The sequence below is a fragment of the Thamnophis sirtalis genome, unplaced genomic scaffold, assembly GCF_051295495.1.
Source record: "Thamnophis sirtalis isolate CommonGarterSnake01/CBP01778 unplaced genomic scaffold, rThaSir2_p1.2 scaffold_8, whole genome shotgun sequence".
Classification (NCBI taxonomy): Eukaryota; Metazoa; Chordata; class Lepidosauria; order Squamata; family Natricidae; genus Thamnophis; species Thamnophis sirtalis.
In genome coordinates, this window is record NW_028261388.1 from 68268126 (window position 1) to 68281885 (window position 13760).

Consider the following 13760-nt stretch of genomic DNA (forward strand, 5'->3'; position numbering starts at 1 on the left):
TTCTTTGAAAAAAAGAGGTATCTGGTAAACTCTAATTTGCTTTTACAATTGTAACAATATTTTTACATTTGCCAAATTGGATTAGTTCATAAATTAGGCTTATTCACATCACATTAATTCATATACCACAAGTGGTTTTAGATAAGCTGTTACATCTCAACCCAAGTTTCCAATAGAATTGAAAACTGCTACTGGAGAAGCATAAGAAATCCATCAATTGTTATTCACGCTTGTATGTTATTTTTGCTTGTTATTTTTCTTTTTCATTCAAAGCATTCAACATGTTATTTGAACTCACAATATTGGGTCCCTTTCCATTTATTTCATTAAATTAAAAGATCTATGAAAAAAAGTGTCAAAGCACTGGTTGCCTGAGTAGCTCTCACTTTCCACAACTCTCTTATTTTAATACACAACCCGACATATATGCATTCATATGTGCAAACTGTCTCTCACGCACAATAAATAATATATTTTCAATTAGAAGGAAACTACACCTACTCCAAAATCTGATCCTGAAATAATTCCAATTTATAAAAGATACATTAGAAACCAATGAAACGGTAGAGGTTTTTCTGTGCAATAAAGCTATAAGAAACAACAGGTGAAAGAGATAGTAATATAAAGCAAAATGTGTATATAAAGCAATATACCATAATATATTTTAAAGACGGTTATGACTGTAAAGGTAGTACTGGTAAAAAAGAAAAAGGAAGAAAAGAAAACTCACCAAACTAGATTTATCCATCTCAGAATTTAGGATATTAAATCCATTGCTGGCCAAAAGCTCATCAGACTTTTGGTTGCATGAAATATATTCTGCAGGTTGAACTTTGGGTGCTGGAAAAGTAATTTCATGTATCTTGGACTCAGATGATAAACAGAGCTGATAGGAATAAGGAATAGTCCCTTCCTCATAATTGGGTGGGAATATAATGGCATTGCTTGAATGGGGAATGGGAGCAAAGCATGGAAGAAATGTCAGATTCCCCGACTGTCGCAGTTTCATCATAATAACTAGAGTTACAGTCAAGAGGAACAGAAAGGAGATCAAAGTTAAGGCCAGCACTAGATAGAACTGGAGCTCAGACTGTTGCTCTGAATCCATGGTTTGGTTATTTATTTCTGGCAGTGCCTCTTGGAAGTTTTCAGCAAAAATCAGATTGAGACTGACTGTAGCAGAGAGCGGGGGTTGCCCATTATCCTTCACTAAGACCACTAGCTTCTGTTTCAGAGCATCCCTTTCCAGAAAGGTCCGCAGTGTCCTGATTTCACCCGTGTGGGCACCAATTGTGAAGAGTCCTGGCTCAGTAGCTTGCAGTAGATGATAAGACAGCCAGGCATTGTGCCCAGAGTCAGAGTCCACAGCCACCACCTTTGTAACCAGGTACCCCATCTCTGCCGAGCGAGGCACCATCTCAAAGGAGGCTGAGCCCTCTGCTCCTGGAGAGGGATACAGAATTTGAGGGCTTTGGTCATTTTGGTCCTGGATGAACAATCTCAATGTGGCATTGCTGCTGAGAGGAGGGGAGCCTCCATCTTCAGCCTTCACCTGTACTTCAAAGTCCCTGAGTTGCTCATAGTCAAAAGACCTTTGAGAATAGAGGGTGCCACTTTCTGAGTTAATGGAGAGGTAAGATGGGAGAGGTAGTGCCTCTATTTTGCTAGTGAGGATGGAGTAGGTGATCCTAGCGTTGCCACCAAGATCAGGGTCCACAGCTTTGATGCTGAAGATGGAGGCGCTAGCAGGATTGTTCTCTGCCACATAAACAGTGTATAAGGATTTCTCAAAGGTAGGGGCATTATCATTGATATCAGAAATTTCCAGTGAGATGGTTTTCTGTGTAGAAAGAGGGGGCGTACCTTTGTCTGTGGCTGTGATTGTAAGATTGTATGCTGGAGTGCTCTCTCTATCTAAGGGACCATCTGTTAGCAGCTTATAGTAGCTATTAGCTGCTGATACTATTCTGAATGGGGAAGCATTCTGTAAATGGCAGTTGACCTCCCCATTATCCCCCGAATCTTTATCCTTTATATTGATAAGGGCAACTAAAGTTCCTAATGGAGAGTTTTCAGGAATTTCTCTGGAAGAGGAAGCGAGAATCACCTCTGGGGCATTGTCATTCACATCTACCAGATTTACTTCAATGTTACAATGAGCCACTAAGCCACCTCCATCTCTTGCTTCTACCACCATTGTGTATTTCTCTGTTTCCTCAAAATCCAGCTCTTCCCTTATTGTTATAATTCCATAATGTGGATCTAACTCAAATTTTTGATGCACATTATCGGCAATGTTGCTAAAGAAATAGTTGATCTGGCCATTGGAACCCTCATCTTTGTCTGTAGCTTTGACTTGTATTACAGTAGATCCCTTTGACACATTCTCTTTGAGGCTGATTTTGTACACTTTTTGACTGAAGACAGGTGGGTTGTCATTAGCATCTATGACTGTAATCAGTATTTTGGCTGTTCCAGTTTTTGCAGGGTTTCCTCCGTCAAGAGCAGTAAGGGTTAAACTAACAGTACTTTCACTTTCATGATCCAATTGTTTTTCCAGTACTAATTCTGCATACTTGTTTAAAGAGTCCTGCTTGCTAATTGCTAAAATGAAATATTTATTAATGCTTAAATGATAATTCTGAAGAGAATTTGTTCCAATATCAGGATCTTCTGCTTGTGGAAGAAGAAATGTAGCTCCTGGTAATGTGGATTCACTTATCTCTAGCTTGATATCACCATTTAAGAAATGTGGTGCATTGTCATTAATATCCTGGATCTCTACTGTTATGTAAAATATGTCCATGGGGTTTGCACTCACCACTTCAAAACTGATGGGGCAGAGTGCAGTTTCCCCACAGATTTCCTCTCTGTCAATCCTGTCTTTTACATACAGATTCCCATTTTCAGCATTAATGGAGAAGTATTGCTTTTTGCCTAAAGAAAGGATATGCAGGTTGCGATTTCCCACTTCTGCAATACTCAGTTTCAGATCCTTGGCAAGATTCCCCACAACGGAACCCTTTCCCATTTCCTCTGGAATTGAATAGCGAAGATGCTCTGAGACAGTCTGGCAGACGAAAGACAATAAGAAGAGGAGACGTACTTGCCTTTTTACAGATCTGCTCTTAGCTTTGCTCCTGCCGTCCATCTCACCTGCGGTGAAAAGTGCTTTGTGTAATCCAGTAAACTGAGGAGTTTAAATTCCCATTAGAAAGAAAGCATCAAGAGGTTCCTGGGATTCTCCTGAGTTTTATCCACACTGCAGTGATTTTCTTTTCTCTGCCATGGTCGGTGAGTGTCCCTCAATCCTCTCTTTGACTGCTCTTCACTCGGTGACTGGATAGTCAGAAGGCAGGAAGCCCCATTAGATTTCCAGCTCCTTTCTGGGAACTATGTTGGCCAACAGCGGCGCTCTGAGTCTTAGATGCAGAACTGCAAGAAGCATCTTAAATACATCCAGATTTTCCCCATTTTGATTATTCTGATTGTGATGGACAGCTGAATCTGTAGCGCTTATAGTAAATAATGTGTGTTTATATGTTTTTTTGTGTACTTTTATCAATAGAACAAGCAATATTTCATCTCTGTATCTAGATAGCCACACTTCATTTCTACAGCATTCCTATCTCCAGTGACCCTTCTCTCCTGATAATCAATGTGCCACCTACTTCTGGTCACCACTATACAAATATATATTCATATAAATATTCATTAAATATATATTCTTATTCTCCAAAGCACTAGATGGCAGGATAAGAAGTAATGCATGGAAAATTATTAAAGAGAGATCCAACCTAGAATTAAGGAGAAATTTCCCGTTAGTGAGAACAATTAATTAGTGGAACAACTTGCCTCCAGAAGTTGTGAATGCTTGAAAATCATTGGGGATTTTCAAGAAGAAATTGCACAATCATTTCTTGAGCAGAATTGAACTACATAACCCAAAATGTCCCTTCTAATTCAGTTATTCTATGATTCTATTAAACAATGTTTCAATAGCATAGTGGTTACAGCTCCTGCCTAACCTACAAAGGATCATTTGAAACACAGCAAAAACTTTAAAAAAAAACAACACTATTTTTCTTCTTCTGAGAAATCCAATTTTCCACCAGGCTTTTAAAAGCCCACTTCTGCTGTACAAAAATGCTGGAGCTGCTGCTGTGTTTTTCCCCAGCTCACAAATAATTCAAAGGAGTAGTTATTGCAACTGGATACTTACCTAATTGGGCTATTTGGGAGTTAGGGTTAAGTTGAAACCCTCCTACCTAAAGTGACAAGAACTATGAAATGGTACAATGGGATTCAAGATGTTTGTGTATGAAAAACTGTTCATTATAAAATACCATATTTTTGGGACTATAAGACACACCTAGATTTAGTGGTCTGAAAAATAAAGGTCCTGCACATAGGCAGGAAAAACCAAAACGCATAGATATAGAATAGGTGGTACCTAATCTAGTAGTCATTACTATGAGAGGAATCTAGGTGACCTAGTGGACATTGCTTAAGTATGAACCAGCAGTATGTTGCAGCTGCCAAAAAAGTTGTAGGCTGCATCAACAGAGAGATAGCATCAAGGTCACAAGAAGTGATAGTACTCTTCTATACTGCACTAGTGTAGCCACACTTGGAATACTGCATCCAGTTCTGGTTGCATGATACAAAAAAGATGCTGAGAAAGAGGGCAGAGAAGAGGAACAAAAATGATAAGAGGTCTGGAGACTAAACCAAATGATGAACGGTTAAGGGAACTAGGTATATCTAGTCTAACATAGAAAAGGATTAGGAGTGACCTGATAGTTGATTTCCAGTACTTGAGTCACAGAAATGAGGGGCAGGAGAGGAAGTAATTGGGTGGAAGCTCGTTAAAGAGTGACCCCAACCTCGAATTCTTTTGACAGTGAGAACAATTAAGCAATGGAACAGCTTGCCTCTTTGAGTCACAGGTACTCCATTGCTGGAGGTTTTCAAGAAGATTGGAAAACAATTTACCGGGAATAGTAGAAGGCCTCCTGTTTTGGGCAGGGCATTGGACTAGAAGGCTTCCAAGGTCACTTCCAGCCCTATCATTCTATGATTCTATTCTGGATGCTTTAGTTTAGATATCTACATTCAGTAAAAGACAAGCTATCATGGCAAAATTCTATGATTCTGTTGCCTTTGACCAGGAATTTAATTCTGTGTTAGTTTAATTAAACATTTAATATTATAGTGCCTAGTTTTACACTTATTAACTTTGTATGACTACAGCACTTTTGATGGGAGCATGAGCACGACATACCATTTAATTTTTTAAAATTTTTAACTATTACCTGGGGAAGCTCTTTGTTCTAGAAAACATTTTGTTATAGTAAAATATGAGATATATTTACTTGACTAAATTAAGTAAACATATAGTGACATATAATATTAGAAAAGAGTGCAGGGGACTGAAGAGTGAATGTTTTTAGACAGGGAACAGAAAATAGTCAAATGATTAATCTAACTGGAGAAGATAGTCATATTCCTAAAATCATTATGACATAATTATGACTCTTATCTAGTATATTTCCTTAATAGTTTTGAAATTAATCTAGGCAGCAATAAATCAAACAGTACCTCAGAAAAATATTTTGAAAAGAACTTAAATCCACACTATAAAAGGTATCATTAACTTAAGTAGAATAAATACTAGTTTAAAATTGTTTCTTCATAAGAATACTTACTATCTATATCCAAGAAAATAAAATGAACGTGATAATTTCTCTTTTAAATATTATACAAATCTTTAAAAAAAGAAAATTTACCTTGCTACTGTATTCAATTGACAATTTAAATTAATTATTCCATTTTCTATGAAGGGTAAGTTAAATGGTTCAGTGAAATATTGGCAAGAAATATAATTTTAGGTGTTTTAACAGTAAAATAGAATAGAATCAGCTTCTGAATAAACTAATATAGGAGTATATTTCTACTTAGGAAATGGATTTATGCAATTAATTGATATTTACCTTCCTGTTATTTTCCAACTCAAGATGCAAACTGCTTTCTCCATTGCTTGAAAGAGGCACCTCAGTTTTTTCACCACAAAGCACATTCTCGGCAATATGAATGTTTGGTGCCAGGAAGGTAAATTCATTTTTTCTGGATTCTGAGGAGAGGCAAAGTTGGTAGGAATAAGGCAGAGTCCCATCCTGAAAATTGGGTGGAAATATGACTCCAGCTGTGGAATGGGAAATGGGAGCAAAACATGGGAAGAAACTGGAATTTCCTGACTGCCTGAGTTTCATTGCAATTGCCAGAATCACTGTCAAGAGAAATAGGAATGACATCACAACTAAGGCCACCACCAAATAGAACTGCAAGTCTGACTGATCCTCTGAACTCTTCATCTGGTTTTTCATCTCTGGAAGGGCCTCTTGGAAGTTCTCAGCAAACACCAGGTTCAGAGTGACAGAGGCCGAGAGAGTCGGTTGTCCATTATCCTTCACCAGAAGGACCAGTCTCTGTTTCACAACATCTCTTTCCAAAAAGGTTCTTGCTGTCCTGATCTCACCCGTATGGGAGCCAACAGTGAAGAGGGCCGGTTCTGTGGCTTGAATCAGCTGGTAGGAAAGCCAGGCGTTGTGTCCAGAATCAGCATCCACGGCCACCACCTTTGTTACCAGATAATCTGCCTCAGCTGAACGAGGGACCATCTCAAAGAGGGCAGAGTCCTTGGAGTCTGGTGAAGGGGACAGGATCTGGGGGCTGTTGTCATTCCGATCCAGGATAAACACCCTGACTATGACCTTGCTGCTGAGAGGGGGACTCCCGCCATCTTGGGCCTTCACCTGCAGCTGGAATTCCCTGAACTGCTCATAGTCAAAGGATCGCTGGGCGTAGATGATCCCGGTCTCAGAGTGAATGGAGATATAGGAGGAGATGGGAAGTTCTTCAATGTTGCTGGTGAGGATTGAATATGTGATGTGTGAGTTTTGATCCACATCGGGATCAAAGGCTTGAATCTGGAAGATGGAGGCACCAGAAGGATTGTTCTCTGGCACATAGATGCTATAAGAAGCTTTTTCAAAAGCAGGAGCATTGTCATTGATATCAGAGATCTGCAGCAAGATGGTTTTATTTGCGCTCAGTGGAGGGCTTCCCTTGTCAATGGCTGTGATTGTAATATTATACTGAGATGCTTTTTCTCTGTCCAGTGGTCTGTCTGTCATGAGCTTGTAATAATTTTTAGATGATGGAAGAATTTTGAATGGCACATTATTTTGCAAATAGCAAGTAACCTCTCCATTATCACCAGCATCTCTGTCATGTACATTGATGAGAGCAGTAACTGTCCCAGACTGAGAATCTTCCAGAATGGGACTAAAAACAGATGCAGTTATAATTTCTGGCACATTATCATTCTCATCAAGGACCTTTATTTCTACTTTACAATGGGTCATTGATCCACCTCCATCTTTTGCTGCTACAGTCATCACATATTCTGAGCTTTCCTCAAAGTCCAATGGTTCCACAAGAGAAATCATTCCACTGGTTGAATCTAGGCTGAACTTCTTATTTGCACTCAGCGGTATATTGCTGAAATAATATCTGATTTGTGCATTTGAGCCTTCATCTTTATCTGAAGCTACAAGTTGCAGCACCAGGAACCCAATTGGTAGATTTTCCCTCAGATTGACAGTGTAGATTTCTTGGGTAAATATAGGTGGATTATCATTGGCATCGGTGACATTGATCCATATTTGGGCTGTTCCAGTTTTTCTGGGTTTCCCGCCATCTAGCACAGTAAGTGTTAGCTGAACTGTTGGTTCACTTTCGCGATCAAGTGGTTTCTGCAGTATTAAATCTGCAAATTTACTTCCATCTTGACTCTCTTTCACATCCAAAGTAAAGTAAGGATTGGTGCTAAGATGATAATTCTGTAAAGCGTTTGTTCCAATGTCTGGATCTTTGGCATTCCCAAGAAGGAATCTGGTGCCTATTTGTGTTGTTTCAATTATGTCCAGATGGATTATGCTACTGAGAAACTGTGGAGAATTATCATTAATGTCTTGTATCTCTATTTTTAGATGGTAAATATTTAACGGATTTTCAATAACTAATTCAATATTAAGAACACACAGTGGGATTTGGCCACATATTTCTTCCCTATCTATCCTGTCATTCACACAGAGGTTTCCATTTCCTGCACTAATTGTGAAATACTGCACCTTGTCCACAGAGATGACATGCATTTTGCGACTTGCCAGTCCTTTGAGACTCAGTCCTAGATCCTTTGCAAGATTCCCCACTATAGAACCTTTTGACATCTCCTCGGGGATCGAATAATGAATCTGTTCGGAGACGGCCCGGTAGGAAAGCGACAAGACTAAGAGCGATAGTACTTGCCTTCGGATTGCTCTGCCATTCCCTCCTTGCCCTCGATCCATCTCCTCGGCGATAAAGTGACTGCCTCAAAATCTCAGCGGAATGCAGAATAGAAAACACTCTCGTTTCTTCTTAGTGTCTGGGACCTTCCTGTTTCGCAAGATTACTTTGTCTTTTTAACTCCAGTCTTTTAACGAAATGCCGGAATCCTCCTTTGGGAAGCATCTGTATAACAAGCAGCTCTTCTCCATTCTCTTCGGAATCCCCGTTGGCTAACAGCAACACCATGAGGCCAAAGAGGAAAGTGCAAGAGATATATTCAAAAGTACTTGCATGTGATTCGTTTTATTTCAAAATAAATGCTATGTTTAGCAACAGATTTTGGACGAGTAGGTATTTTGGTGTTTATTTTTTGTTCTCTGGTTGTTGTGGGGATAATAGGAAGATGATGTGTTGAATATATTTTTGGGTTTTTTTTATGAACTGGAATTTTTTATAAAAAATAATTAGAATTCCTGAATCATCAGAATTAATTTTGCTCCAGTATGGTTTATTAAGGAGAGAAGATAATTCTTTTCTTATCTCTGTTGTTTGAGATCCTTAAATTTAATATAGTTGTTGTTTTAATGCTGAAGACTTAAAATATGAACCCTAGTTAGGAGGCTAATTCAGTAACTCAGATGCTGGCCTTTGATTGTAATTTTAAACTGGTTGATATATTATCCAGTATTAGTATAAAAGCAGGTTGTCTCAATTTTGAAAAGATATTCTTTTGGTTCAGAGCATTTGGAGATAGGAGATCCCATTGGAACAACAGCTAGGCTCAGAAATGCATGGAATCCAAAGCAATAAAATACTGTGTGAAAAACATGAAATATGAAAGTTTTGCAGTTTTGTTACACTTAAAAACTAAACCAAACCTGATGTCCAAACCAATAATTCAGCCGTATTGATATACAGAATGGTTTAAAATACAGTTGCTCGCCATGTTGTCTGAGTATTTCACGAATTTATGTTCAGAATGTTTGGATTGAACCATTTACTTTAGTGCAAGAACCAAAATAATAATAATAGTTCTACACCTGAGAAATTTACATTCTAAAATTCAGTGCAGGATTGAAACAGCAGATTTATGAAGAATATTAAAGAAATAAAGTAAGAGCAGAACAGTTATGCACAACTTAATCAGTAATGATGTTTTCTGAGAAGTAGCCCATTTCTTTTCAATTTCCGAGCTATACCTACACGGTTCCTGGTCCAACTGCATAGCAATTGGTTGCCGGTCATTCAATCAAAAGTTGTAAAAAGTTGAATTTCCTCGGTTTTATTTCTTCTTTATCACATTTTTGTTTCTTTGATATGTTTTGGAATGCACTTTAGAGATTTTAACAAATATAAAAATTTGAGCAAATAGTAAAAATCTTGCAAAAACAACCAAGTTACTCTTAGTCTATCCTAGGCCTTTTGTAGGCTTCTTTCATTCCACACACATATATATAATCAAGATATACCCAATATTTTTGTAAGTGACTAGCATGATTAATTAGTATGGCCTAAACCCCCTGTTGGTCTGTATATCAAATGCCATAGCAAACAGTGTAAGCCACCCAAAAATTGTAATCCTTAGCCTGTACTTACTCATAATTTGCATACCCAAATTCAGTATTACTGGTATATAAGGAAATGTGGTGAAGTGGGATTGGTTATTTTATTATTTAAATGCAATTAATATTTAGACTTCTAAATTGCAAGCTGCCTTGACAACTTTATATTAAAAAGTGACATCAGAAAGGAAGGAAAGAAATCTATTTAAAAAGTTCTAAGTTGTTTTGTATTATCATTTCTTTCTTTGAAAAAAAGGTATCTGGTAAACTCTAATTTGCTTTTACAATTGTAACAATATTTTTACATTTGGATTACTTCATAAATTAAATTGGATTACTTCATAAATTAGGCTTATTCACATCACATTAATTCATATACCACAAGTGGTTTTAGATAAGCTGTTACATCTCAACCCAAGTTTCCAATAGAATTGAAAACTGCTACTGGAGAAGCATAAGAAATCCATCAATTGTTATTCATACTTGTATGTTATTTTTGCTCGTTATTTTTCTTTTTCATTCAAGGCATTCAACATGTTATTTGAACTCACAATATTGGGTCCCTTTCCATTTATTTCATTAAATTAAAAGATCTATGAAAAAATGTGTCAAAGCACTGGTAGTCTAGCTCTCACTTTCCACAACTCTCTTATTTTAATACACAACCCGACATATATGCATTCATGTGTGCAAACTGTCTCTCTCTCACACACAAATAAATGATATATTTTCAATTACAAGGAAACTACACTTACTCCAAAATCTGATCCTGAAATAATTCCACTTTATAAAAGATACATTAGAAACCAATGAAACGGTAGAGGTTTTTCTGTGCAATAAAGCTATAAGAAACAACAGGTGAAAGAGATAGTAATATAAAGTAAAATGTGTATATAAAGCAATATGCCATATTTTAAAGGACGGTTATGACTGTAAAGGTAGTACTGGTAAAAAAGAAAAAGGAAGAAAAGAAAACTCACCAAACTAGATTTATCCATCTCAGAATTTAGGATATTAAATCCATTGCTGGCCAAAAGCTCATCAGACTTTTGGTTGCTTGAAATATATTCTGTAGGTTGAACTTTGGGTGCTGGAAAAGTAATTTCATGTATCTTGGACTCAGATGATAAACAGAGCTGATAGGAATAAGGAATAGTCCCTTCCTCATAATTGGGTGGGAATATAATGGCATTGCTTGAATGGGGAATGGGAGCAAAGCATGGAAGAAATGTCAGATTCCCCGACTGTCGCAGTTTCATCATAATAACTAGAGTTACAGTCAAGAGGAACAGAAAGGAGATCAAAGTTAAGGCCAGCACTAGATAGAACTGGAGCTCAGACTGTTGCTCTGAATCCATGGTTTGGTTATTTATTTCTGGCAGTGCCTCTTGGAAGTTTTCAGCAAAAATCAGATTGAGATTGACGGTAGCAGAGAGCGGGGGTTGCCCATTATCCTTCACTAAGACCACGAGCTTCTGTTTCAGATCATCCCTTTCCAGAAACGTCCGCAGTGTCCTGATTTCACCCGTGTGGGCACCAATGTTGAAGAGTCCTGGCTCAGTAGCTTGCAGTAGATGATAAGACAGCCAGGCATTGTGCCCAGAGTCAGAGTCCACAGCCACCACCTTTGTAACCAGGTACCCCATCTCTGCCGAGCGAGGCACCATCTCAAAGGAGGCTGAGCCCTCTGCTCCTGGGGAGGGATACAGAATTTGAGGGCTTTGGTCATTTTGGTCCTGGATGAACAATCTCAATGTGGCATTGCTGCTGAGAGGCGGGGAGCCTCCATCTTCAGCCTTCACCTGTACTTCAAACTCCCTGAGTTGCTCATAGTCAAAAGACCTTTGCGAATAGAGGGTGCCACTTTCTGAGTTAATGGAGAGGTAAGATGGGAGAGGTAGTGCCTCTATTTTGCTAGTGAGGATGGAGTAGGTGATCCTAGCGTTGCCACCAAGATCGGGGTCCACAGCTTTGATGCTGAAGATGGAGGCGCTAGCAGGATTGTTCTCTGCCACATAAACAGTGTATAAGGATTTCTCAAAGGTAGGGGCATTATCATTGATATCAGAAATTTCCAGTGAGATGGTTTTCTGTGTAGAAAGAGGGGGTGTACCTTTGTCTGTGGCTGTGATTGTAAGATTGTACGCTGGGGTGCTTTCTCTATCTAAGGGACCATCTGTTAGCAGCTTATAGTAGCTATTAGCTGCTGTTACTATTCTGAATGGGGAAGCATTCTGTAAATGGCAGTTGACCTCCCCATTATCCCCCGAATCTTTATCCTTTATATTGATAAGGGCAACTAATGTTCCTAATGGAGAGTTTTCAGGAATTTCTCTGGATGAGGAAGCGAGAATCACCTCTGGGGCATTGTCATTCACATCTACCAGATTTACTTCAATGTTACAATGAGCCACTAAGCCACCTCCATCTCTTGCTTCTACCACCATTGTGTATTTCTCTGTTTCCTCAAAATCCAGCTCTTCCCTTATTGTTATAATTCCATAATGTGGCTCTAACTCAAATTTTTGATGCACATTATCATCAATGTTGCCAAAGCAATAGTTGATCTGGCCATTGGAACCATCATCTTTGTCTGTAGCTTTGACTTCTATTACAGTAGATCCCTTTGACACATTCTCTTTGAGGCTGATTTTGTACACTTTTTGATTGAAGACAGGTGGGTTGTCATTAGCATCTATGACTGTAATCAGTATTTTGGCTGTTCCAGTTTTTGCAGGGTTTCCTCCGTCAAGAGCAGTAAGGGTTAAACTAACAGTACTTTCACTTTCACGATCCAATTGTTTTTCCAGTACTAATTCTGCATACTTGTTTAAAGAGTCTTGCTTGCTAATTGCTAAAATGAAATATTTATTAATGCTTAAAAGATAATTCTGAAGAGAATTTGTTCCAATATCAGAATCTTCTGCTTGTCGAAGAAGAAATGTAGCTCCTGGTAAAGCGGATTCACTTATCTCTAGCTTGATATCATCATTTACGAAATGTGGTGCATTGTCATTAATATCCTGGATCTCTACTGTTATGTAAAATATGTCCATGGGGTTTGTACTCACCACTTCAAAACTGATGGGGCAAAGTGCAGTTTCCCCACAGATTTCCTCTCTGTCAATCCTGTCTTTTACATACAGATTCCCATTTTCAGCATTAATGGAGAAGTATTGCTTTTTGCCTAAAGAAAGGATATGCAGGTTGCGATTTCCCACTTCTGCAATACTCAGTTTCAGATCCTTGGCAAGATTCCCCACAACGGAACCCTTTTCCATTTCCTCTGGAATTGAATAGCGAAGATGCTCTGAGACAGTCTGGCAGAGAAAAGACAATAAGAAGAGGAGACGTACTTGCCTTTTTACAGATCTGCTCTTAGCTTTGCTCCTGCCGTCCATCTCACCTGCGGTGAAAAGTGCTTTGTGTAATCCAGTAAACTGAGGAGTTTAAATTCCCATTAGAAAGCATCAAGAGGTTCCTGGGATTCTCCTGAGTTTTATCTACACTGCAGTGATTTTCTTTTCTCTGCCATGGTCGGTGAGTGTCCCTCAATCCTCTCTTTGACTGCTCTGCACTCGGTGACTGGATAGTCAGAAGGCAGGAAGCCCCATTAGATTTCCAGCTCCTTTCTGGGAACTATGTTGGCCAACAGCGGCACTCTGAGTCTCAGATGCAGAACTGCAAGAAGCATCTTAAATACATTCAGATTTTCCCCATTTTGATTATTTTGATTGTGATGGATAGCTGAATCTGTAGCGCTTATAGTAAATAATGTGTGTTTAAACGGTTTTTGTGTACTTT

The 13760-nt window shown here is 38.5% G+C and overlaps 1 protein-coding gene across 1 annotated transcript; it reads right to left on the minus strand.

The window, feature by feature from the left end:
- Positions 1-10465: 10465 nt before the first annotated feature.
- On the minus strand, positions 10466-13414 carry LOC148044461 (protocadherin gamma-B5-like). Its single transcript, XM_087721844.1, has one exon. It carries the CDS (start codon positions 13355-13357, stop codon positions 10799-10801), a length of 2559 nt encoding a protein of 852 aa, XP_087577970.1. The 5' UTR covers positions 13358-13414; the 3' UTR covers positions 10466-10798.
- Positions 13415-13760: the final 346 nt, after the last annotated feature.

Coding starts and splice junctions, on each gene's coding strand:
- LOC148044461 (XM_087721844.1), bottom strand. CDS start 13,357: ATGGACGGCAGGAGCAAAGCTAAGAGCAGATCTGTAAAAAGGCAAGTA.